The sequence below is a fragment of the Amphiprion ocellaris genome, chromosome 6 (assembly GCF_022539595.1).
Source record: "Amphiprion ocellaris isolate individual 3 ecotype Okinawa chromosome 6, ASM2253959v1, whole genome shotgun sequence".
In the NCBI taxonomy this organism is placed as follows: Eukaryota; Metazoa; Chordata; class Actinopteri; family Pomacentridae; genus Amphiprion; species Amphiprion ocellaris.
The window spans coordinates 19202414-19229920 of NC_072771.1; the positions used below are offsets into that span (position 1 = coordinate 19202414).

General features: G+C 43.5%; 1 protein-coding gene across 3 annotated transcripts in view; it reads left to right on the forward strand.

The window, feature by feature from the left end:
- Positions 1–27507, forward strand: part of LOC111580372 (tetratricopeptide repeat protein 28) — a 179127-nt gene that overhangs the window by 79753 nt on the left and 71867 nt on the right. For all 3 annotated transcript variants that reach the window (XM_023288096.3, XM_023288097.3, XM_023288099.3), the window contains one exon: positions 23625–23772. In XM_023288096.3, coding sequence (XP_023143864.1) covers positions 23625–23772 — 148 coding nt within the window. The remainder of the gene's footprint in view (positions 1–23624; positions 23773–27507) is intronic.

The window sequence follows — 27507 nt, forward strand, 5'->3', positions numbered from 1 at the left end:
AAGTACACATTGGAGCGCCTGGACTGCCGATAGCTGAGAGGGAGGTGTGGAGAACTGCCATTATCAGGCCACAGACTCCAATGCACACATGTAAAAAATCGGAATGAAAAGAGGATAAACAGCAATAATCTGTTTTTGCGGACGGAAGCGTGTCTAAAGTCATTTGGGGGAAGCCGCTGTGTATGAGTTTCTCCACTGCTCTGGCTCATTGTCCTTTACTACACTGCTCGGCCTAAGCCTGCCCTCGGGGTCAGATTACTCGCAAAATGCCTCATAGCCTTCCCAGGATTCCCCTAGTCTGAGCTTATCATTCTCACACACATTCAGCAACTCTACTGGAAAGCAAGGGCACTGTCTCAGTGTTGGAGAGTCCACATTATGCCTGCCAGTTGACCAAACACTCAGTAGTATGGGCAACAAAATGAGGAGAAAAATGCATTCATCAGCAGAGGGCCTGCTAATATGGATCAACCACCTGAAAAGCTTCCACAGCAGTTAAATAAGTGCAACAAATTGAGATATTTCCACATTCCTCTGCCTAATAAGCAGACACTAATAAACAGTAACACTCTTCCTCCTTCTTGGCTATTGATGAGCGTGAACTTTAAATGAAAGCACCAGTCAATGTCAGCCTGTTAATGCCGTCCGTTGGCAATAAATGGTTTCTTAATGGTTAGTCAATTTTCCCACTTTTGCGTGTAGTCTCATATGAAATGATTAGTGACGCATGGCTGTGTTAGGAGAGGGAACATCAATCAAGCCTGAGAGAAAGAATGGTTAATGACACATGTGTCTGAGAGGGAGGCCCAAGGGGGTGGTAGGTGGTGATGGTGGTGGGGTAGCTGCCTCTCACACTCACAAAGATGTATTTTTGTTCTCTTTGTCCTCGCTTCTTATCTCACAACTTGTAATTATTAGTTGTGTCACAGTGGGGATGTTACCAATGACTAATTTCCCTGTCGATGACACGCAAATTTGAATTTAGACAAGTCGACTAGTTGGAAAGTAAGAAAACACACAGAAAACACTGGAGTAATTCAGCTATATATGCTTGAACCAGATGCTGAAGAGGAAGAAGGATACGAAAAGCCTGAGCCTGCAAGTTGACATGATTGGTTCCTTAGGTTTGCTACGTATGAAACTCTGGAAGTCTGAATCTGTGTTTTTGAGGTTGTCATTTGTATGCTAGGTCTAACTCACCATACATATACTTTGGATATAAGCCTACCATTGCCAATTTCGAAATCCTCTTCTCTACTGCGAAAAACAGCCACGACATCTGAGCACAATCAACTCATTGAAAATGACAAGTTTTACTGACGATTTGGATCATGCAATAAGGCACGGCTGTTTGTGTGAAAATGACAGTGCTCGGCTAATGCAGTGCAAATGTTCCACCCTTACCAATTCAGTCACTATTTCAAAGGAGCCCCGTCACTGGATCCTGGCCTTAGCACCGTCAGAGACAGTTGTTTTTGGTTTAAAGAATTGTAAACAACCCAGAGAATGTTTTTCACCCTATAGCAGAAGGATAATGAGGTGCAGCCGGACCATCCTTCAGCACTGAATGCATGAACACGGTGTAGTCTGCTTATTTTGCTTGCCTATGAGCCTATTAAAAATCATAAACAAATAGATTTTCATGGAAGAGAGCTAAATGTATGGGATCATGCACATGAACTTTGGATATTATCCTACAGAAAATGGCAACAGCTCACTAAAGAATCATTTCCAAATTTAAAATAACTGATCTGTAGACTAACACCTGCATACCTGCACTGAAAGTGGTTATGCTTTGCTCAGGTTGAGTGGTTATATGTCGCTTTATTCTGACACACTCCCATACAGCCTTTTTTTTATTTTCTTAATCAAAATGCTGTCAAACTCCACAGGTTATATGAGATATCATCTGTCCCGTTTTCCACCTTGCTGGTTTACAGCATCCGTGCTGTCTGCTGGGGTGGGAGGCTGCGTACCATCTTAGATGCGGCAGCTACATTTAATTGTTAAGTCGAGTTCACACAGACCCATTGTAAACATCTATGCTCACTCTCCTCAGCTCCTCTTACATTTACTTGAAAGTTGACAGCAATACCTTTGCACGTCTCTACATCTAAATACTTTCCTCACCACAGAACATGCAATGGAATCCCTATGGTTTTGCAGTATCACAGCTACAGTCAGGTAAACATGTGTGTCTCAGCGTGTGTGCCTGTTGTGTAGCTGTGGATGTACTGCCTGTGTTGTTCTTTATAAGTCCCCTGCTCCATGTGTTGACGTCAGCTTGTGGCGCATCGTGAATCATGGAGCCCCACATATCATGTGAACGTAGCAACAGAAGAGACTCCATTCTCGACTCTCTTTGATCAGTCTGGAAAACTCGAACCAACTTCTATCATACTGTGCCAGTGAGTGGGAACACTTTCACACAGTATTTACCTTGATGGGGAATTGAAACTGACTTGGTAGAGGAACGTGACCCTCCTGGGGTTTAGAACAAAGTACTTGTGTTAGTAAACAGATGCATAAATTGCATACTTCTGAGCTGTGAGTAACAGCTCGCAGACTTTCACAGCCTGTAGGCGGGAGTGTATAATTTCAGCATCCCTCAAGCTTCCCAAGGCTTTGGTTAAACATTCCGGAAATACCATCCTGGCGATCCTTCCCTGGCCACCGAGCCAAGGAGTGGCTTCCTGCTCCTTCTCCTCTTGAGGTCTGGTAATGTGGGTACAGTCCCTTGTGGAGCTCTCAGATCAGCTGGCACTTGGTGCTCCATCCATCTGCTCACACTATTTCTTCTTTGGTCTTTGCTGTCACTCAGTTTATTCAACTCATGTTTTTCTTTCTATGGGGGGAGCGGTTGAGTACCAGTGGATATATGATTTCCTGTCTCTGTTACTTTTTGGACCACTGAATTTCATTAAAGAGACCATGTCATGCACATTTACAGGATTAAAATTATATTTTGGGGTCGAGTAGAATATGTTTACATGCATTAACATACAGAAAACACATTATTGTCCTCATGCTCTGCATTACTGCAGCACCTCTTCTCACTTTCTGTCTGAAAAACTGTGTGAGCTTCTGTCACTGTAAGGTCCCCCTCTTCTATTAGTCCAGCGTGCTTTTATTGGCCAGCTAGCATGACGAAAGCAAGGTAACATTGGTACCTTAACCCTCACAGACCTGGCATAAGAAGAAATTAATTGCTAACTGTGAGGATACTGTTCGTTCTTCTGTTTTGGCGGTGAATACCAGGCATCTGGCGGGTGTTATGCAAATGTGTTACATACTGACATAAATAAGAAACGATAGATCTGGACTTCAAATGAGTACAGTGGAACAGAATAAATAGCACAGACTTTGTTTTTGTACTTTCGCAAACCTTTTACATGCACATAAAAGCCTGTCAGACCTGCCTAACTCTGAAAAGCTGTTACTGTAAGCTAGTCCAGCACCAAATTTAAGGTGGGCTGCCTCGTAGAGATTGCATTAGAACACAAATACGTTTTTTTAATACCTTAAAAGAGGAGCCTATAGAGCTTGGCTTGTAATTTAATTTCAGTTTTGGTCAGATTTGCAACCTCTACATTTTGCAAAAGTCAAATGATAAAAGAGTGAATAATATGCTACAAGCATAAGGAACTAAAAGTCACTTAACCAACAACTGAAAAGTTGTTAAGGTAGTTATTTTTCAACAATCTACTACATCAAAATTGATTTTAAAGAAAAAAAAAGATCATTAGAAGAGCATGCTTTCATTACTAAGTCATTGGTAAATGAGCGCCCAACTGGGTTTAGATTAAAAAATAAATAAATCAGATCATGGATTAGCGTCTAATGCCAGAAATCCTTAAGCTACATGTCACACTGTATATACCTTAGTAGAAATCATAGCATGGTATTGCCCTAATGCTAACTCAATTACTCCACTTCTCTCTTCTGAGCCCCAAGCTTAACCTTATCGTAGATGGCCGTGAACCATAACTGATATAATCATAGCAGTCCCTGTGTGGATGTGTTACTAGCATATTATCAGACGTAGTAAATCAGTTTATGGATTAATCAAATTTAGCTCCCTCGTCTTAAATAGCAGTCCTCCCTCCTCTTTCCCTTCCTCCTCTGCAGTGTCCCTCCTGCAGTGGAATCAGCTGAGCACGCTGCCCATTTCCAGAGCACTCAGGTGTGGCTCCACCTCCGCACTCTGTTAATAAGGACGTAATGGCTCCGTATCTGCTCCCAGGCCAAATGAATTGAATCAGTTCCACAGTGTGATTAAGAATGTGGGGCTGATGGCCTGGGTGTCGTATGCGAGGCTACGCTGGAGCTCCAGCTTTGGCTGATCTGTCCAAGTTTTGGGGAGTCCAGGGGAGAGGTCTTGGCCCGGACTCACCGGATGCCTGAAGCACCTGCCTGCACTCAAACACACATGATCAAAGGTGCTCAGCAGGAGACCCACACTGCTGCAGGCTCACTATCATTTGAAGGGAAATACTTTTGCTTCTGTCTTTTTAGTATGGGAAGTGTCTTTGAACTAGAGATTCTGCCATTCAGATCTAAGGTAATTACAGCCATATAGACTTGTGAGGCATAATTTATAATATGAAACATAAATATTTTACATGAGACACATGTATTTTTAACACAGATGTAAATAGAAGTCAGAATTATGACTCTTTAGTATGAAAGCAGCCATCACCTCTCATCTTTTAGTGTTTTAATGATAAAGCATATATACATAAAAAGAACAATGGGGGCAGACAAAGCAATAGCACGCAACCAGCGAGCTAATTAAGTATTTCTGTAGCCAACAGCCATAGATAATGAAGGAAGCGGCGGTTGGAGGGAATTGGTTTGACAGCTTTTTCTCTGTGTTTCTCCCTCCCGCAGCACCATCCTCTTGGTCCTCTGTAAATACTATTGAGATAAATTAATGTCACTGATAAAAACGGGCCTGCTTCACAAAAGACACCGTAAGTGACGGTAATTGTCTTTCTCAGATTACATTTCTAACCTTTGCACCTCATTCCCCCCTCCTCTTAGCACGGCACAGTTCCCTTAAGCACAGCCGCACTGAACTGACAAGTTGTGTTATTCAGATGCACTGTTATACTTTGTGGAACTGAAGAGGTGCTTTCTCTCCTTTTGTCTTTGATTGGCTGTCATGGAGTCTGATGGAAAGAGTCGTCAGTTGCTGTCAGAGTACCCCTGCAAAGTGGACAAATGTGACAAACACCTTCGGTGCTTTGATCCTCTTTGAATTGCACATTCCTGCCACTCACTTCACTTCTAGCAGTAATCCATACTCTGCCTCCAAAGTCTTGGCTGGCATTGATGCAAGTGGAATATGGTATAATGATGCATGTGCACCATTCGCAGTGAGCTATCTGCAATATTGTTTCCTTTTTTTTTGCAGAAAACAAAGCTGTAAGAATGCTCATGAAGACAAAGCAAAGTGATGGATACAATAAGGCAGAGAGATGTAGGGGTGGGTGAAAAGATAAGCAAGTGTGAGGGAGGGAGGGACTGAGAGAAAAGAGAGAGGGAGAGATGAATAACTGTTTGACAGGTGGAATGAAAAAGCCGCAGAGGGTGTTTGGAGCAGTGTGTCAGGAGTGTGTGCGGTGTGGTGTGGCGCAGCACAGCGTTTGGGCCATACATCACGTTAATACAGCAGGAGGACATAGCCTAGCACAGCGCTATGCAGAGCAGGGGAGAATAATGTGCTGCGCTTGCACCCGCTCAATCTGATTGAAACACACAGCACAGGGGGCTACATTTACTCACCCCCCACATGCACACTTTATAAATCTACTCTTGGCCTGTATATTCTCCCGGATAATCCCCGAAAACGGAAACAGAAAACAGACACACGAGTTCTCCATCATCACAGGGTCTACCGCATTGTGTGCCAGCTTGCACGTTGCCGTGTCGAGCTCCTTTTCCAAAACCAGAAGCATTAAAATACAGTGACATGGTGAATGAACTGCAAGGCATGCAATTAAAGCAGCATAGGTTGCCATTAAGAGTGGGTTTGGCTTGCTATAAGACATTGATCAGGATTGTTTATTAATTATTAAAGCAAGAGAATGGGGGAATAATAACACTATAGTATGTGGTGTGCTAATTTATCTTAATTGTAAGTCTGCTTGGTTTTATTATTTCCTGTTTGAGGCTTGGTACTTGGATACAAGGGCTCCAAATTAAGGGTGGGGAGTCTAACAAGCTGCTGAAACTAAACTAAAAATAATTATTGTAGATGATGATGCTTCCTAGTGTTTTAGTTCTCTCAATTCATGAAATAATCTCAAATTATTTAGATTATTATAACAGGCCCTGGCTGTGCTTCTCCCTCTGCATGCCTTTGAGGAAGGAAGATTCAAAGCAGTCCTGAAGAGAGCAGAGCCCCTCCCTCATGCTACTGACATTTACATTATCCACCCTGGTCTTTCTTTAGCCGTGATAATTAGCTCCATCACTGTAGTGCTGCAAAATAGTAGGATGATACACCTATGCCAGGATGGTGTTATAGCTATGTGTTGTCAGTGAGGGTGTCAAACAAACTCCTGAGCTCAGCAGATGAAGGCCCGCGTACCTACCACATGTAGCAACATGCATGAAACAGGCAATGCAGATGTGGTATTCATGCAGTGACTATTACATAGCAATTCGATTGTGGGTGTATCTAATTGGCCAAGAGTTCAGGTCTTTGAGCCTGCCACCTGCTTGCACTGTCTTTAGCATGGCGGCTGTGCTGCTTTACATTTGTCACCCCTCACTTCCTCCAGGGAGCGAGGTGTTAGGCAGGCTGAGTATGGACCCTTTGCTGTTGTGCCACTCTGACCTCAGGAGGTGATTAATTAACGCCAGATGATCACACCTCCAAATAGACACACACGGAGGTGATGATGAGGAGCGTTTAGATACCCCCCAACCAGCCTGCTTGTGCTCTCTCACCTCCTGGCCATGGAGTTGAATGAATAGAGCCGTCACTAATGGCAACCTCTTCCTCAGATGTGGGTGGGCTACTGGGGACCTCAAGGTCTGCCTTGGAAAGAGAATTGGATTCCCTCCACTAATAAGGAGTGTATCACCAGGGAGTTAAAAATGGATGGAGGTTGTCTTTGAAAGGTGTGCCTGTAGGGGTTTTGGGGAGTTTGAGGTTGTGTTCGGGGTTGATAGGTTGAGGTATAGAGGTGGATCCCGCTGTTGACTAGGAGGCTATTTTCATTATTGTCCTGGTCTTGTCTTGGACTGTGTTCATTAGAGTTCAAGGGGCTGGTGTGCACCAACTTTCACAGGGGTTGAAATTGGGGTTTCAAGGGGTATGAAAGGGCCCCTCAGGCAGTGAACTGGTCCTTTGGAGCATTGTGGTATTTGACAGGGCAGCTGTAATTGCTCCTTAGAGACCAAGAAGAGTCGGCGTCATCAAAATGAGCACTTTTGAAAGGGATTCACTCCCATAAGGAATGAAATGCTGCTTGGGAGGAGGGAGACCTTAAGAGAGCAAGACAGGAAAAGGCATTTATTCATTTTGTGTTAATAACTTTTATGTCTGTGGAGAAATTACCTCAGATGTCTTTCTCAGATCCTCTGGGGCATTGAAATCTCTCGCCCATTTACTGCCATGGCCTTTCCTTCTCTGCAATTTTTTTTCTTTCCTCAAATTTATTCCCTTTTCGTTTGTGTCAATGGTTGTGTATTGAAAAACATGAGAGTGAGGCCAAGCCTTGGGGTCCCCTAGGGCCAGCGCTGAGGCTCTCTTTCAGCATGTGGCAAGATGTTCAAAGGCTCCTCCAGTTTTCAGCCCAGTTGAAAGTCAAGTGTTTAGGGTGATTCGCAGTAACGGTCGTTTCCTTTGCCATACTGGGTCGTAACACTGGTCCGGGCCGTGGGCATACGAAGGATTTTAGACTGTGCAGTTTGAGGATAACTACCCTGGAAAAGCTATATTCACATCTGCTGCCAGGAGATAGTCGTCATGGTGTAGGTTTCTGTGTGATGTTTGTGTTGAAGCTGTGATAAATATACCTCTGTAATTGACCAGGGTGTCAGAATTCACTCACACTTGTTTGTCTGGATTCAGTGAACGTTGCCTCTTGACTGATGGGCAGAGACAGCTGCAAAAACTGTGTGGCAGCATCTGCAGTTGTATAACGCCTGTGTGTGTGTATGTATGTATCTGTGCTGGTTGGGGAGGGAGGCGCATTATCCAGGTCAGGTGGGTCACCACTGGAGTGATGGGTGAGTTCTTGATGGCTGACCTAACTTTCTGACCCGCCACCTCTCTCTTCTATCCTTCACTCTTGTTAGCTCTCATTGAGCATGATATATCGCTGTACACCCCAAGAGAAGAAATATGATGGTTTAATTGTATCAGCTGGCAATTAGTCCACTAAATCCACCCTGTGTAATGCAGATATATTTGCATTAATAAGACCAGACCTTCATGGCTGAGTGCTTTCGAAAAAAGATCCCTTTCCATAAACAAAGCTGGCGTCCCCTCGGGTAGAACCCAGTTGTTGACCCATGATGAACTCCTGACCAGAGCTGCCATGTCCTCCTTGACTTGGCTCAGTGACACTCTGGATTGGGACCGACAGACAGCGAGCGCAACAGACAGACTGACAGTTTGACCCAGACACACTGGAATGCAAAGAGGGGGATCTATTGAGATTATGCTGCCTGCTTTATTAAAAATAGCCTCTGTGCTTCAGTGTGCAAGTCACCCCCTAGGCAGAGAGGCCTGGTCAAAGTGATAGGTGCCTTTTTTTCCATGTCATGTTGCAAACTGTAGTTTCACTGGAACTGATTTGTCGTCACAGGCCAATTATTTTCTTTCTTTTTAATAGTTTCTTTAGGCACTACTTTTGGCGGGGCTCAAACACAGTGCAGTGGTGAAAGATATAGTGCTGGCCCTAATCTTATCCTCTCTTTTGTGCAGTCCCAAACCGGCTGCCTCTTAACTACCTTTGTCCCTTATCCTTTCGCCTCTCCCTCACTCGATCTGTTCCTCCACTTTCCTCCTCTCTACTCCCCTATTGCCACATTGAGATGTTTTATGGAAATTATTCAGAAGTGGAAAGAAAGGAAAAATCCAAGGTTCTGTGGCTCTTTGTCTGTTGTAGACCGAGCAGCATAGTAGCAGCTGGACATTTATTGTTTAAAATGCTGGTATTTTTGTTATATTTATTCCCTCTATAATCTGTTGAAGGCTATAGAATATCACCAAATCACCAAAATTAATTATTCACAAATGGCCAGATCAAAATTAGTAGCCTTAAGGCTACATATTATGCATCAAAAGGTGCCTCTGTAATTAACTAATTGACTTCAGAGAACCCACTGATGTTTGATGCTTAGCTTTATATGCAGTAATCATTGTATTTACTAAATTGTGCTCATATTTAGAAAAAAAACATGGGCTGTCCTCTATGAAACACATGTCTTAAATGAATATTAGAGATCATCTGGTGTATTTGCTTTGCATATTCGCAGCGATACAGGACATTAGAATGCCCTTCCAAAAATCCTTCCCTCCTGTTCTGTATTGTCCCTGTTCAATCACAGGTAGCTCTGCGATGTGGGGCTTCTCTGTAAGCCTGGTGTCACTCTCCCAGAGCCTCAAGACAGGAAAGACAGGAGGGGGATTTGTCTTCCTTTCCCCTTCACTTATCTCTTTTGTTTGTCCTGGTTTCCATAGATGAGCAGCAGCCCTCCATTCTCTTCTCAAGCGAAGCTAAGTGCTGCCGCTGCTCTCGACCTGCCAGCTCCAAATTGGCAGCCTGACCTTCTTTTTTCTTCCTCGGGGCGTCTGCACAAAGCCATACCTCTACCATGGGGGAAAAATGCAATTAAGAGGTGACATAAACACTGAGCACCCGTTGTAGCCCTGCCCAGAAATAAGGCGAGGGTAAGGCAGCTGCCATTGTGACACGCATGCATAGATTCTGGTCTATTAATTGGAGTTTACGCATTGCACAGTGACAGCAGGGTGAGCCGCCTTGATAGAGAAGAGCCGATGTGACTCATTCTTACTGAATGAGCCTTGACAGGAAAGTGGTGTCAAACTTTGCTCCGGCTGTTGTACGCATTAAGTGCGGCTGCTCACGGACCTTGTGTTTTGATTCGTTGTAGGCAATTATCATCTGGAGTTTCTGTGCTGGTTATAAACAGAATATGCAAGGCAAATTTTAAGCAATGTTCTTACTGATATAAAAATCCTTTGAAATCTTGCAAGCTATAAAATGTTTTTCTTCAATAAAAGGCCTGAGCTCAGGGCTTGATAATATCTATGAAAATTAAAACATTAGTGATTAAATTTAGTGCTGTTTTTGTGCAACTTACAGGCTTTACTGCAAGAGATACATTGGATGAGAAATTTAATCCAAAACTACACCTGATCATGTTGTACCAAAAAGTGTTGAAGCGCCTGTTAGTAGAAAACACATATCTAGAAATCACAATAGGCAGCCTGTTTCTCCCAGGTAATGTTTTCATTAGTGATGACACAATTCATTAGACATCATTTCCATGCTCTCATTGACCTTAATAACTCGTGAATACCCGCAAATGATATATAAATTATGCCTCATATAATCACAATACCCTTTTATGTAATGTGATACCAGAATACCTTTCAGCTTTTATTTTTAGTAGAGGAGCCCCATTAAAACAGCAACTGAGGGAGAGTGCTGTTTAATTGCCAGCTAAGGTGTGTGACATTTGGAGCGGCACATTGAATCTGGCCCAAAGTCCAAAAGGTGTTGAGAGGGACTGAGTAATTACTCTGGTCTCTCCAGGCAACGGGTTTTAATAAGACGACTCAGTGATAGAAAGGGGATCACACACGAACAGGCATGTGTGCACACAAACACACATACATTTATAGACATCCGCACATAGACTGCTATGGTATCACATGTAGTTTATTTGTCTTCATGTGTTTTTGTGCTTGACGGACTGGATTTCTGCTGCACTTTTCATTTGGGTGATTTTTTTCTTAGTGGGTGGCTTGATCCTTTTTGTTTGAGGGTAATGGTCAAATATTTAGATCATATTCTATTTTATTGTTTCACTCATGCTTTAAGTTGTGGTTTTCATTTCCATTGAGTTAAAAAAAAAAAACAACAAAAAAACCATGAAGCCTTAATGTTCATTTACGCAGCTGCATGCCACGGCTTTAACCTGATGTCCCAAGCTTACATTTATTTTTATCTGAGAGCGATCAGGAGGAGTGATGTATCTGCTTTGTTAGCCTTGTAAACAGCCTGCTGCTTCACCATGTCTGTGCTTACCATGTTTGTACAGTAGATGAGTGGCTCCCTGGCCCTCTCCTCAGGGTTGTTTAGCTTTCAGACCCCTGACAGAGGAAAGAAAACTCCCTTGGGGGAACATGAAGCACTGCAGGTTGAATGAAATTCTCTCTGAACATCCAAAGCTCTCTTCATCTCTGCAGGCTCTGGGGGGAAAAAAGCAGCAGAAAAATGTTTAAAACAGGATGCTTAATCCAGCAGCACCAAAAAAAGCATTGTAGCACACAAGTTTGTATTTTTTTTTCTCTTTTTTTTACCCAAGAGAAAAAAACACTTTGAAAGAAGCTGGCATGATAGGCCAGCATAATGAGCCATCACTGGCTGATATTAGGAAGTTTATTCATAGAGTAGCACTAGAAGATGGCTTAGTGCAGGATGTTATCTTAATGCCACAACATGATAAATGATGCAGGGAGTGTAGTGGTAGGAAACAGGAAATATGTAGGAACATTTTCCAGCACAGAGGGCAAAAAATAAATTTAGCAGAAAAGAGAATATAAGCAACACATGAAGCCGTACAGTCTGATCTTGTTGTGTGCTGACATATAGAGACTAATGTGGGTTTACAAAGTGCGGGTAAACAAAGTATTAAATGAAGGTGACATGGGAGCATGAGAGTCTCTGCTCATCTTTTGTAATTACCTCACTAAGCATGATATAATATGCTCCAGTATCTGTATTGTCATGAAGTAATATACCACCACTCTCTCACTGTGCCATGTAATGATAAGTTATGAGGCCGAGTCCTCCATTTAAGGAGTAGGTCCAGAGGGTGTTTGTGCGTAAGTTATGGCAAGGTCTGAAGCAGAGGCTAGTGGCTCAGTAAATGATGTTGGCGGGGTTGGCTACACTGACTTGGGTCATCACTCCCTGGGTAGCCTGATAGGTAATTCATACACCCCTGCTATAGAAGAGGGGGTCAGTGGCTTTTTGCCATTTATCACGCCACATCTATTCCTGAAACCCCCCCCAACCCTGCTGGTTTGCGATCAGGCAACCTGTTGCTTTAACAGGGTGTGAAAATACAAAGCCTTCAGTATTTAGCCTTCGCCAGACAATCATTGCCCTTATTGGTCAAGCTGTGTCCTCCAGGTATTGCACCACAGAGCTGTGAGTGTAGACCAGCAGGTACAATGTGCTAATTTGAATGTGCAGGGTTCCCGATGTTCATTTGCAAAGTGGTGTTGCAGACCTGCACCTTGCTTGGGGTAATCATTAGCACAAGAGGAGGATTTAGTATTCTGCTCAGCCGAGGCACTGACATAGAAGGGTCCCTGGCTTCTGTTTCTATTAGAGTCCAGGCCTGCGGCTGCCCAGCCAACACTTGAATGAGCGCTTTCTCAACGCGTGGCCATTTCGCCGCTGCAGCTGCCGCCCTTCAAACTCTCTTGCTTGCGGATAAAAATATGACACTAGAGAACACCCATGCTATTCTCATGCTCTACCCCCTCTGTCTTTTCTTCTCTGCTCCGCTCACGATTTCACATCCAATTTTCCCATCGCGCAGTGACGCCCATTCCCCTAAGACCCCCAGCCACCGCGGGATCACTGGACTCCTCCGTGAGAGTGTGTGTGTACTCTGTTATTGATCAGGCTTGTGTCTTTGTGGCTCTGGGCTCCCGCTGCTTCTATCACTGCAGTGTGGAGGGTGGGGAGGAGGGAGTGTGGTTCACAACACCGAGAGCTTCGGGGCAGAGTGTGCCATCAAGTGGGATTTACAGTATGCGCAGCAGGTTTTCACTTTGGGCTTTTTTGCTCTTGGCCTTAACATTTGCAACCCGCTACAAAATGAACACAATTAAACTTATTATAATTATGTTTTATTTGGTCTGACAGCTGTCCGGTAGGAGAAGGGTAACAAGAGAATACAGCAGGCATTAATGGTGCCTCTACTGTGATTCATCTCTAGAATCACTGCAATCACAAGTAGGAGCAGGGTGTCTAATGTGATAAAAACAAGGCCGCTGCAGGATTTGTCTTTCAATTAAAACTGTGAGTATGAGCAATGAAAATATGATGGATGCAAAATTGGTTTTAGGGACATGAATAAAACACTCCAGCTTTGCTTTACGAGCAATAGGGGAAGAATGGCGATGGAGAAACTGTGCAGATGTTGTTTATTTCAGATTAAGGAGGAGTAAGTCACCGGCAGCAGAAGATGCAACTCTTTAATTCCACTTAGAAACAGTGAAGGTGAAAGGAGACTCCCTGCGTATTTTTTCTGCCTCCTTTCGCCACAGTTCCCCTTTACTGGACTCGTCTTGCTCAGTGGGTGTGGATAGGACTTTTATGATGGATTGCACTATCGTTCCTCCTGAGTACATGCATGTGAATATATGGGTGCAGTGTGCGCAAGTTTCTCGCTCCTTTTTCCTCCACCTGCCTGCTCCTTTTCCCAAAAGTTCTCCTAACCCTCCCTCAGCTGTTTCAGACATGTGTGCAGAAATGTATGCTGGGACACGCGTATATTCACATATGGCTGCACACGCAGACATGCCGACACACTCAGCAGAACTATGCAGCACTCAAGGCACCAATCCTCCATGGCCTCAGTGATTAATTACTTTTAACAAAGCAAACAAAGTCTTGCTTGTCTGGATCAATCTTTCCTCCGTCTTGGTGCAAACTGCTGCCACCAGTAATTGCCAAACTCTGTGTAGTATGAAAAGAGGGCCACTTTCACCTCACCCTGGTCCTAAGCTAACCGTAACCTCAATTTTCTACGCTTGTGGTCCTGCTCTCCTGGCTGCCAAGGCTGCACTGTCCTCTTCCTCCTTCCCCCCCCCCCCACTCTCAATCTCCCACCTTTTTACCTTGTAATGCTTCCCTTCCTTGGGAGCTATAATGCTTTTGAATAAAGATGGGTAGTCATGTCATCTCATTTTAACTCGACCATTTTTACTAGTTGCCATATGCTTTTAGAGCAGCGCCTACAAAAACTAAGCATCACGCTGCTTTCCATCCATGCATACTAATTGGCAGTGCTCTGCCAAGCTGATCAAACACCATTAATCTATTTGTAGTATATGTTTGTTTCTAAATGAGAAAATTAATACATTCCGCTACTACAGCCAGCTTGGTGCGGTGAGCCCCATTGATTGTTGGCACCCACAGTATGACTCATAGCTCTGAGCAAGTGTTTTTATTTGGCTTGCTGTGTGTGTGTGTGTGTGTGTGTGTGTGTGTGTGTGTGTGTGTGTGTGTGTGTGTGTGTGTGTGTGTGTGTGTGTGTGTGTGTGTGTGTGTGTGTGTGTGTGTGTGTGTGTGTGTGTGTGTGTGTGTGTGTGTGTGTGTGTGTGTGTGTACAATTTCTGGCAGTGAATTACTTTTATGTTGAGACTGGTTTACCAGAGGAGTTTCAATTAACATATTTCGTGTCTGTTTTTTTTTTCAACATATAAACTGTCCACAGGTGGTATGGAAACCTGTTCACTTCATCTTATTACTGGACAGTCCGTCGAGTCACACAGCATGCGTAGAGATAGATATCAAAGCCAGGGAAATACGGCAAATGTTATTAGCAGGCGGACACAAATAATGATGCATGGTGATGGCCAAAGAACGCTGAGGGAACTTGCTGTTTAATGAGCTAACACAGAGACTGTGCAGATGTGCTACAGGACCACTCAGCGTTATCAGAGGCATATATCTCATTTCAGTCTGCCAATTAGTCCTCTTATGGAACTTGACTGTCAGGAGTTCAGTTTAAAATTGTAAGTATACTTGTTGCTGAAATGTGCATTAGCTGCCACGCACAGTACAATGCGTTTTTCTTCTTCTTCTGTGAGTGTGACATATCTCCCATGAAAATGATACTGCTGTTCAGCTCAACTACACCTGGGATTGACCGATAATTCTCCACAGGAAAGCTGCCCTGAAATCTACTTTCCTCATTAATAATGAAGAAGCCACACCAGTCCACTCATAATCAGATTTTTTTTACAGCTTCTGATATATTCTCTGGCCCAGCAATGTGCTGGAGCATGTCATATATATGATAAGTAGAAGAGCCTGTCCGCGTGGGACTCATCACACACTTAAATTGCTGCAGCATGGAGTTCATATTGCACTGTGGCCGAGGGGGAATTAGCGAGTCTATATATAAAGCTTCGCCGCATGTGTTGTGAATTAAAGTGCATTTATCTGATAATCGCTGGGGAGATCTCCGTGTGCACAGGCATGGCAAAGCAGTGGCGCTACAGCCACAACAACCCAGTATTCTGATGCTGCTGCTGCACTGGGAGATGGGAAGGAGAAATAGGTCATACACAATAAAGAGCTCTGATAGCCTGGATGGCAGAAGACATGTACAGTATACGAGGAAGGAATACCAAGAGGTATCTGTGTGTCTCCTTCATGTGCTAACCTTTATCTCCCTCTCACGCCTTCTTCCTGTCTTTCCACCTCCTCATTGTTTTAAGTGTATGTATAACACTTTAGACTACATTACCATTGTCTCTCCTCACCCTGCTCTCCTCTCTGTCCAGTTCTCTCAACCTCTCAGTGCCTTGTCTGTGATTCAGCGTGCCTTTACTCAATCATGTATGACTTCTTACTTGCAGAATCAAAAGCAGTAGGGCTCATGCTATGCTTTTCATTAGAACTCTCCTTAAAGGCTGACTGTGAGTCTTTTGAAGTATTGCAGGGCCGCTCTGGAGAAGCCACACTGTCAGGCAGCCTGTGCTGCTGAGTCTTGTTTGATGAAGCAACTTCCCACTAAGGCCAGAGCACCATAACGAACCCCACACGAGTGCTGACAGTGGAGAGGAGCTGTGCCTATGCTGTGTGACAGTGTGAGGGGGTAATGACTTGGTGGACTTTGTCTCTCTTTGGGACCTTCAGTGCCAACCAGCCTCAAAAATACCTCAGGCTCAAAAATCTTCTTTGACTTGGCGGCAGATTTTTCACACCTCAGAAAATGCCAGTTTAAACTGCTTTTGTTTTGATGCTTTGTGAATAAGCTGTGGCATTTTTTTTTAACTCCAGTACTTCTGCCTTTGTCTCCCAGTATGAATTGAATAGATCAGTAAAGATGGCAGCAACATGTGGAATGTGAAGCTCTGAGTGTCATGCTTTGAAGAGTTGATGAAAAGAGGGTCAGTTGGTCTCAAGTATTCATCCTAATGGTTAATGAAGGTGCCTGGTTTCTCATGTTGAGAACATGCGTCTCTCAGCCAGTGTTTACTAAGAGGAGGGTATTTTTCAGCCATGCTTGAGTTCACTGTCGAAGCCAATTAAGGGTGTACAAATTAAGATGGAGGACGTGGTGCCTCAGGCCAGGAGAGTACAGAACCAGGGCCAAGTAGCCTCCTCTGCCATCACTGTGAGGCGAAACACATTAGGGGCACATATGGTCTGGGCGGTTTATTCACTCGACATTGTATAGAAATAAACAGAACCTCCAATTTGTATTAAAGGCATGAGCTTATTTGTTGCACTTCTGAATTAAATAGTTAGGCAAGAAGTTTAGTTTTGACAATCAACACTTAAAAGATTCAGTTGAGATTGCATGATAGCCCTTTTGGGTTGAAAAAAGCATAGTCTGTAAAATGTGAGCCTTGGAGGTATTCTCTAATAAAGACTTTTATGGGCACCTTTAGTCTAGTCGGAGTGGAAGGCACTTCTGCAGTCTGGAGTTTGCTCTCTTTTTTAGGTTCACCATCTGGCCTTGATTGATTAAAGCTCCTTTAAGTAATTAATGCCTACTTTAATTGAGAGTCAGCCCCTGTGGCTGTGGGGATCGTGCTCAATGCTCAGGCAGAGCAGAGCTAAGGATCTAGTTGAGAAGGGCACGGAAATCTGTTTAGCACCCTGACCCTCTCAGCCGCACATCTAAGGACTCTTAAGATGCTAATGGGAATGCAAGTATGCTAGCTGCATCCATGTGACAAATCGGGCTATAAATCATAGCGGTGGAGTGTGACATGGCTTTTCTAACATTGGAATTAACATGCTTGGAATGCGCTACAGGCATATTGCGATTTTATCTGCTGGTTTATCACTTTCTATTGGTCTGTTTCCTTTGTGAAAACCATCAGTTATGGTGGACATGCACGTAGCAGAAAGAAAATTGAATTTCCTCTGCCAAACAGTGCATTGTGACAGCGTGTCACTGCACGACCCCACAGCTTGCCACTATTGTGCTGTTTCATCTGTTTGTGATAAATGAGCAATATGAGTTTTTTTACCCTTCTGTTTCACTTTGACTGTCACAATAGATGTGAACCACATGACACTGCTCGTCTCAAGGCCTGACCTTTTTTATTGAAGGTTCTCTTTGTCTTTTGGTAGTTGTTTTTAGAAAACGTTAAACCATCCCCCAGTCAGATAATGCGAGACACAGTGAATGCAGAGTGCTCAGCATTGATTCCACATACCTGACGATGACCTTTTCCAATCTGAAGTCCTACACCGCCTGCCAGTTTGATGTGAGCCGGCTAATCGATTCATTGCAGCCGTGAGAGAGTACTACAATGTCTCTCACGCTGAAATCTCTACCAGGCAACCTGGAGTTTACCTGCGTTTCATTGTCGCCACTCACTGAATAATGAAACATTTACCCTTAAATTGCCAGCTCCACAAAGAATGATCTGTTTAATTTGCTCTCATTAAAGCCATCTAATCTAATGGGCTAATTAAGGGCTTTAGATGGAACAGCAATCACCAGAGTCTACATCGCCCTTAGGGAGGAATACATCAATGCATCATAAATATTTTACTGTGTCTACCTTCATGCAGATTGTAAGGTGCCTCCATTTGACTTGCATAAGTGCTTAACATGCACCTTTGATGTGGCTTATGTTGTTAACGATAAAAATCCCTACACGGTTGACCAGGTCTGTTCTACAAAAGCCTTCCAAGTCAGCATATAAGACCAAACAAAATCCTGAAAGAGCAGCATTTTTCATTGATTAGCTCAATTAACGAAGAAGCCTGTCACCTGATGTGAGGAAAATTGAGTCTGTCACTGTTTTTTTCTCACAACACGACACATATGCACAGAAAAACGCACTTGATCGATGTAGGTCAGGGCTGTTTGCTGGTTTAGGAGTTGGGCTTATTAGATTGGGGAGAAGGTAATAGACAAGCAGCTGTGTCATGATTCCATCCTTGTGACCCTGAGGGCAGAGGTTTATGTTTGGCCCAGGGCGACGGGTGGAACGTCCCCCCACTGCCCCCCTGTGATGACTGACCTCAGACCTCTTCATTCCTGAGGGACAGTGATCTGTACCTGCAGGGAGATGCTGCAGATAGATGGAAACTCACACATTCTGCTTCAAAAACAGTTTTCATTAAGTAGTCTCTGTTGTCCTTCTTCTGTGGCTTTCAGCTTGTCAACTTGAAGGGCAGTTGGCCCAAAGCAGCAATCATTCCATTTCACTTTTTTCAGCTGTTCTCCCAGCTAATTTGTCATGGTCGACAGTTATCCCTGGATATTAAATTAAGCAGCTGACATTTTGTGTACCCTGCGAATCGACTGTGTCACCTTGAAAGTGTAGAGGCAGATATGTGCAAGGGATGTCGCCGGCGCATGTCTTAAACGCTGGTCGACACATGACATTTCTGGGCCACACTGGAAACCAGGCAACAACACCTATAGTTAAAGAGCATAGAGGGAAGAACAGCAGCGATCCCTTTGTTCCTGTCACACTATTAGTGTTAATCTCATCCCAGCATCCTGGCCTGTGTGGAAAGCTGATTTCAAGTAATACATGTTTGTTGGAGACAGATGGTTGGTTTTCTTGGAGAGATATTGATGTATTTTTCTACAGTTTGTATTTGTGTGTGTGTGTTGCAGTGTATTTGCAGCCTGCTGTCCCTATTTGATGGACTGATTTGGGTTCCATTATGTCGCCTGCAGGGTTTCTGTTCAGAGTCGTTGCACTGGCACAACTTGCCCTGTGGGGGATCAGAAACCATCTGCAGCAGGCGTATCCTAAACAGCGGTGAAGGGTGTGGCACGGTCTAAACGGAGCCTACGCTGCCTTTATCGATTTCCACATTTGAGTGCATCTCTATTATTGCTGATCACCGATCAGGACTCAGCAAGCTACGCAAGGCCGAGGGCTACTGGGGCACAGCTGGAACTGTCGGTTCAGTGACAGGTCGCCTGCATTGTGTATGAGGAGTTATGCTGTTTGTGTAGAGAGACATCAATGCCGTTGAGATTTTACACCTCTGAATGTGTGGCAGGAAGCAGCTTCGGCTGTTTGTAAAGAACCTGAATACATGGGCAGGCTTCCAGCTCCAGTGCCCTTGATACGAAGCATTTACAAATTACTCTGGCAATTTGATTTCTTGCTGGAAATTACATATTCAGAGATGGGTAAACAAATAGATCCAACGGTCTTTAGTATGCATTTAGTCTTGGACGCACTACATTTAATACATCTTATAGCGAAACCTTGGTAAATGGACTTAGACGGAGCATACATTATGGAAATATGCAATGACCTTTTGACTGAACAAGGTTTTCCACACCTGTGTGTATGTTTTTGTCAGCATTCATCCTTCTATAAAATGCTACATAAGGAACTTTGTACAATCATTTGTATCAGGCAGGGTGCTTACGTACAGTACATCTTCATTGCCACGTGCCAAATCGTACTTCAGTTGCTCATTCACATCAGTTTAGTGTAGCAGTAGAACCAGCCAAATACATTTTCACTGAATTCTTCCTTTAAGCCTGTTAGGCCCAGATCTTGAATAAGAATAGACAAGTGCAAACACAGAGGTACTCCCAGGGGCTGAGAACACCCCTGGGGTTATAGTATACTGAAGAGGAGCCTAAGACGGGGGCAAGGACATCTGCCGAGACATTAATCTGCTAATAGAAAAAGAGCCTCCAACAGCTGGTCTTGCGCCAAACTTACAATCTTAATCTTGTCAACTTTCTGTTCAGCTGCTCCGACTGTGAGCCTTATTGTGAACAACAGAGCTGTCACTTGAAGAAAATTGTCCATGTTTCATTGTAAGTGCCTTGTTAGAGCGAAGGAGAGCGTATGCGATCGTATGCTTGAGCTTATTTGTGTGTAAGTGTGTGGAGAATGTTGGTTCCTCACACTGTGCAGCACAGTATATCAGAGTGATTTTTTTTGCATCATTTCCCTCTTCCTCCTAAGCATAAAAACATGAATATTTAAAACTACATCAAACAAGCATTCATGAAATATTAAAATGCTCAAGAAAGAAGAAAAGCTTTTATCCTCTCTCTTATTCGTAAGTGTTTTGTAGCCTCTCGTTCTCTCCCTCTCTTTTTTTTTGCTCACACACACACATGAACACACATGTACTGATGCACATGCGTATCAGCGCTCTCAGGATTTACCCACGGGTAAGAACAACGCACCTTCTTCTCTCCATCCACTCTTCTGTGGCATCAGCACATTGCTGCATTAAATACAGGAGGCTGAGATGCAGGAAGGTTCAATAATTTACCCCGGATTGAATTCCAGGCAAAACACATTATTAGAAGTCTTGGTTTGCAGATGTCATGTTGTACAAGATGCCTAACAGATGTGTCACATTTCAGGAGGGCATGTTGTCTGTGGGAACTTTGCTTTGAGTGATATTCTATTATGCATCCTGTTTATGGAGCTGGCATTTGGCTGAAAGCTTAAGCGCTGACTTGTACCATTCAGTTTTGTATGTGATGCTGTATGTTGACAGGGCAAAGTTAATCTGTGCAGCGTCTTCTGCTGCTGTAATGCTCTGTCTTTCTTTCTTTCCCCTTCCGCTGAACATCCCTCTATCTCCTTCTCTCAATTTCTGTCTCTGGCTAAGAGCTAGAGGCTGTGCTAATCACTGTAGCAGCAGCTCAAAGCAGATACTGCTGTGTTTTTAGAAAAGATCCTGTTAAGCGTGGATTAAAAAAATGTGTAGGGGTAAAATCTTGCTCTCCCTTCACTTAAAATGCTTTCTGCCAATAGCATAGCCAACCTGTTGGTGTTATTTCTGCAGCTTTAACCCTTAAGCGCTATTTGGTGGCGTCCTATCTTATTCAAGCTTTTACTTAAGAATGTCTCAAGCCTTCCATCAGTATCACTCCCCACCATTGTCCTTAATTAGTATTCAGCCACTGTAATGTAAATTGAATTGAACCCTCTGTTTTATAAGCAGCACTGGTTGAATTGACTTGTTGGATTATGCAAAGGCTGAGGTTATATCATGTGTACATCTTTGTGCAGCCACACGATGTGTTTTGAAGGCAGTGGGGGATTAATGGAAGGAAAAAAACGTATAAGATTGTACGGCACATTGATTCTGTCATTTTTGCCGTGGCGCTTTCACTTATGCATTTATTTTGCTGCTTGTGTTTGCAGGATTTTAATGCATTCCCTGCCCAGTCTAGTCTTTCAACCTTATGTAGGACGGGATGGGCAACAATGACATGATTAAAGAAGATGCCAATTTTTTGTTTGAAGTGAGCCTTATTTTATTCATCTTTTTTTGTCATCTTCTTTCTCCGGACGTCTCAGTCGGGGCACGGCGCTTAGGAGAATGAAAGGGAGAGCAGTCATATTCCAGGGTAAATCTAATCAAAGGGAGAAGTGCTTTTAAATGTCTTTCGTTCCCTTGGGCGAAACGTTTGTGGGCCTCTCAACCCTAACGTATCCTGCCCAAACTCAGCCGCCACAAGATGCAATTAATATTGAGCGGATACCCTGGCCAGCGCTCCTCTCATATAATAACAGTGTTAGAACAAAGGTTAATGCTTTGAATTCAATCTCTGTCTTCGTCATTTTCAATGGAGTTGTGATGCAAGCGGAGGGAGGTGGAAATGTTGAGGGAGGGCAGCAGGTCTGGAGAGAGATTGGTAGTCAGCGGGGGGGGGCTTGGACGGAAGCAAAATTAATTACTGGTCTCTATAAATTCGATGTCATGTCTCATTTTCCCTAATCCTCCCCGCCTTTCTCGCTTCCTCGTGGTGCTAACAGAGAAGCTTGGGAAGACTAATGAAAAGGCCTCTTAGATGCTAATGGCAAATTAGCCCTAGTGTCACTTTTGGAAGCAGTGAGTGGAGTGACTGGCTGCTCAGTGAGGAGGTGGCCAGCAGACAGTCTGGACTGCTGCAGCCCCACACATACACAAGCAGAAACACCACAAAAACAAGGAGTCAAAACATGACAGTTTCAATTTGAGACGGAGTCTGTTGTTTCTTTGCCTCACACAATGCTCATCCCTCATTTCCCCCATGCTTTACTGCTGTAATTGTGTGCTTCTGAGACACAAGCCTAGATATGACTATTCTGAGAGGCACTTTGCTTTCTCTTGGGGGGATTTAGTGGTTTGGATTGTGAATAATGAGCTGAATCTTGTTCCATCTTCTCTTTGCTGCTGTTGTCAGACTGGACCCGAGTCAGGTTTACCAACTCACTAGGATTATTGTCTGATCGGGCCTTAGACACAAACACACTCGCCTGGATGAAACACGTCTTTTCTCTAGTGAGTCCAAACAGACATGCTGGGAAAAAAAAACACACTTATTGATGGGGCTTTGGATCACAGAGACAGCGTCTGTTTTAGGTTTCATTCTGCAGAATGTTCCAAAGCATTTTTCATCTCTCACAGAAAGATAGAGTATGTCACAAGTTAGATGCAGTTAATGTCTCAGTGGTTCTGAATTATTATACTTCCAAAGATGTTACTGTCTCAGCGCCATGAATAAATGAGTGGATGACAAATCTTTTTAATTTTTGTCTTTTTGAAGATCCATTCGCATACCCAAAAGTGACACAAGTACATATCTGATGTAAAAAATACGGCATAAACAGAATCCGGCCAGTTGTGTTACTATTTTACAACGGCGTCCTGTCAAAGGGAATGCGCAATTTAAAGTATTTATGAGTGTTCCTTTTTGAGCTACAGACAGACTTGAGAAAGTAGCTCTGTCTCATTCTCCTTTTTCTTTCTTCTTGACTGTTTTCTTACACAGCCAAACAGAAATCCCAGCACTCTACTTGTGCAATTTACTCCCACAGCAAACAGAGAAAAAAACAAAACAAAAAAAAAAACACGCAACAGAAAAACAATAGTTGCTCCTGAGAAGGCAGCCAGCCAGAGTGTAACATGTACGTTTATGTAAAACTTATAATCCAATTAACAAGTACAAAAAACCCAGTGATCACTCTATTATGGGAATACAAAGGAGAGAGGTGCCATGTTCGGAAAACTGCTCATGTGGAAAAAATGCAAATGGCGTGAAATGAGTGTGTCTGTTAATGTGTTTGAATAAAGCCTCACGCTGTGGCGAAAGACTGGAGCCCTGATAACTCTGTGTGTTACCTCCTTCCCTCTCTCTCTCTGCAGGCATACTTCCGACAGGGTGTTGCCCTTCAGTACCTTGGTCGCCATGCCGACGCACTGGCTGCCTTCGCCTCCGGGTTGGCCCAAGACCCCAAGAGCCTGCAGCTACTGGTGGGCATGGTGGAAGCCGCCATGAAGTCACCGCTACGAGGTAAGAAATGTCGTAGCTCAACATGTATTGTAGGTGTGTGTCAGCAGGACTTCACGAGTGGCTGTCTGCTTCACCATCTTCTTCGTTTTGTCCTATAGTGGCCTTAAAGCCTGTCCCACAGATAATCCTCCCTCTGTCAGTCAATGAATGCAGCGGGGTGACTTTACCTGTCAGTTTCGCACCCGTTCTGCAGGCAGGCCACCTCTCTATCGGTCCATCTTTCTGTCTTTGTGACTGACGGTCGGTGTCAAGTACTTACCTCCGGACTGTGCGGCACACCGCCTGCAGCTTCAGCATATCTTATTGTCAGGCGGGCGGATCACACACATAGATAGCCTGTTATCTTAATGAGCATCCAACACTAATACCATTGTCTGTGTCTGCCCCTGTGTAAGGCTTTTTCCTAAAGCTGAGTGTATTTATAAGTAGCGTATTCAGGCCAAGATTGTCGCTAAAATGTGTTTCTTTTTGTTCTGCATTATTATCGGTTCTATCAGGCAACTGCAGTGGCCTGATTGTCCATGAGTAATCAGCCCGGGCCAGCCTAATGAGCCTCACAACAAACCTGGCAACAGTTTTACCTCAGATGACCACTGCAGAGGATTTAATATGCTTCAGATCTGGATGGCACAGATTGCCAGAATAGACTGAGTCATCCTGCAGTCTTGCTTTGTCATCACCTCTGTTGCCAAACTATGCTGAAACTGCACCTCTGAATACATGTGGCCTTGTTTTATAATCCAGAAATTACTGAACTGTGCAATGAGATCAGTAGCTCTGAGGGGCTTTGTTCCGTGAGGAATCAGTTTTTCTTTGATTGAATACAGTGCTCTTCAGAGTATTCGTGTGCAAATGCAAAAGGAAAAAAAAATGTTGCAAAGAGAGTAAAGAATGGAGAGCCCATCTTAGTGACAGTGAGCATATAAGCCTGTCATTGGAACCAAAACAAGAAAAGGGTTTGGGAGTGAGCCCAGACCAGCGCATTATGGACCAGAATGGGTTCTCACAGTAGGGGAAGACCAACATTTAGCCCAAGCCACTTAATCTCTTAATTGTTTACCCTATTTCCCTGAGTGCCAGGCAGCCACCGGAGGACCTAATCCAAGGTGTGTTGAGGAGAGGTAGCTAGGTCAAAGGATTAAGAGCAATGATCCTCTCGGAGGGGCTCCTGGCACTGGGAGACGGTAATCAATGTTACGCCAGCAAACAGGGAGGATAATCAGTGTTACTCAGCCAGAGTCCCCCAATAAGTGAAAGGTAGGCGAGTGTTGCTCTCTCTCTTTCAAGGCGGAAGAGCGCCATGTTCCTGCCTGCCGTGTTTATCGGCCACGTAGCACACTCCTCCCAGGATTCACTTTGTTGATTACCGCTTCTGCCAATTTAATCTGAGTTCAAGAGAATTTGTCACAACACCTTGAAGAAGTGGCTTCACTTTGAACCAAAAATATGGTTTGTTGATGCTGTGAAAGCCTATATACACATTAAAGTCCCTCTCCACTCATTGATTAAACCCCTAAAAACTCATCTATGTATCAAAGTTACGTAATTAGATTTTTTTTTTCCATGAAAATATTCCCTTCTTGCTTTAAAATGGCTTCGATGTACGGTAGCTCGACGCTGTTGCTTTTTTTAGAATATGCACATCAGTCGCTGCCTCTTGCTCCACCCATCCCGACACTGCTTGCTGCAGCTCAAGAGCAAGTTGTCAAATTGGAGGAATTCAGCGATCCGTGTTTGAACTGAAAACTGAATCTGAAGAAGAAAAATCATACAGAAAGTTCCTCCTTTCAAGTCGACAGCATTGGTTCCTTTGATTTGTTACGTATGAAACTAGAGCTACGCTGCAGTTTCAAGGCAGAAACGCTCAGCCATAACGCCGACTACTTACTGCTAATGATATATATAAAAACACTATAGTGATGTTAAAAAGATGAAAAAAGTTTCTTTAAATTATCATTCTTCATGGGCTCTCTACTAGCTTGTTTTAGGTTTGAAAAGCATTCTTATTACACTAGAAAGCTGTAATCCTTTTACAATTTCACTTAAATTCCTTGAGTATATGTTCTGTATACACTGCAGTTTTCACTTCTGTGTCGTTGCCCTGTTGCCAAGAAAGAGCTGATTGTATCTAGCTGTGACTGCGGTGCTCACTTATCTCACTCATTTATCTAACAACAGACATCTCGACACGTTGTGATTTTTTTCTTCAAAACACTTTTCAGTTTATTTTTTGCCACAGGCTGAAGAGATCCCACTGATGACATGCATGTCAAAAGAAGCAAATAAATAAATCAGGACAAAGGAAGGCAAATAATGAACCTCAGGCAACAATATGAAGGCATGCATGTATGTCTTTGAGGACTCAGTGGGGAGTGAATTCATCAAAGTGTGCCTGGTTTTCACTGTAATTTTAATATTATATGTCTTACATGTTTAATGCTCCAATTCCTTATATGATTCTACATCATGCACAATTCAGCACTCAGCAAAGGGTTGACTCACTGTTGTTCGCTGATGCAGTCTTACCTTCCTCTCCTTACTGTACTCGAGTCTCTGTCCAATCATCCTGGCAACACTTTTTCCTCCAGTATCAGCATAGTCCAGCTGTATCCTCAAACGAGCTGTGGGAAATCAGCTTTTCACATTTTCGTATATCCCATTCTTTGTTTTAGTATGTACGCAGTCACATGGGTAATGATCTTACTGTTCATCCTGCTCTGGTTCTGCTTCTCATCCAGCTGCTTGGGGAGGGAGAGGCTCCAAAGGGTCAATTAGCTTTAATCATTGGATTGTTTTCCACATATGCTAACTTCAAAGTGCTTCTCGCTTGAAGATCCCTCCAGATAAACCATAGAGGGGATTATTTCACGTTGTGGCAGCTACTGACCCAGCCGGGATCATTTTCTGTTACAAGATTGTCCTTTAACTACAGAATCTAGCCACTGTCTTCATTAGAAACTGTCCTGCTGAGGTGCCTTTGAGCAAAGTGCCTTTGATTCTTAAACACTACGAGCACCATTGGGGCTGTTATGTAACTTAACTTGACAGCAGAGGGGTGTACTCCGAAGCAAGATTAATGGATTAGCGAAGTACGTTGAGCCTAAAGCCAGATTTTTCAATGTCACAAAGGTGGTTTGCTTTTAACCTGGTTAGATCACCATGGTAACTGATGCTCTGCAGCTAACCTGTACTGGAGGAGGTTTTGCTCAGAGTTTGTGATTTACATCAGCTCTAAGAAGCGCCACCATTTCACCAGTTCTACTCCTGTTGATTCTCTAGGAGTGACGGATTCTCAGCTGAGTAAATATGTTACAACTGCAAACCTGTCGAGCCGTATGTTAGTAATACCTCTGAATAATGCCATGCCTTGACGGGAGGCAAACTGTATGTGTCGTGTTTCCTACTTGCATTCAGTTGGCCATTCAGAAAATACAAAAATATGTTTTCATGCGCGGTCCTGATTTGCCTCCAAGTCAATTTTACACTGCTGATATTACAGCTAATAGAACATGATAGAAAATGTATTTGTTTATTAGTACTTATCAGCGAGAATATTTAGTCTGTAACATTAATTACAGTTTGATTTGGCCAGAAACTGAAGTGATTTCCACATATCTGTTATTATTGGACAGTATTAGGCCTAATGCACTTCTTGAGTATCATGTTTAAATGTATGAGGTTTACAGTGTAAGAGAGCTCATGTGCAGCTCTCATGTTAGAAACAAGCAGCACAAT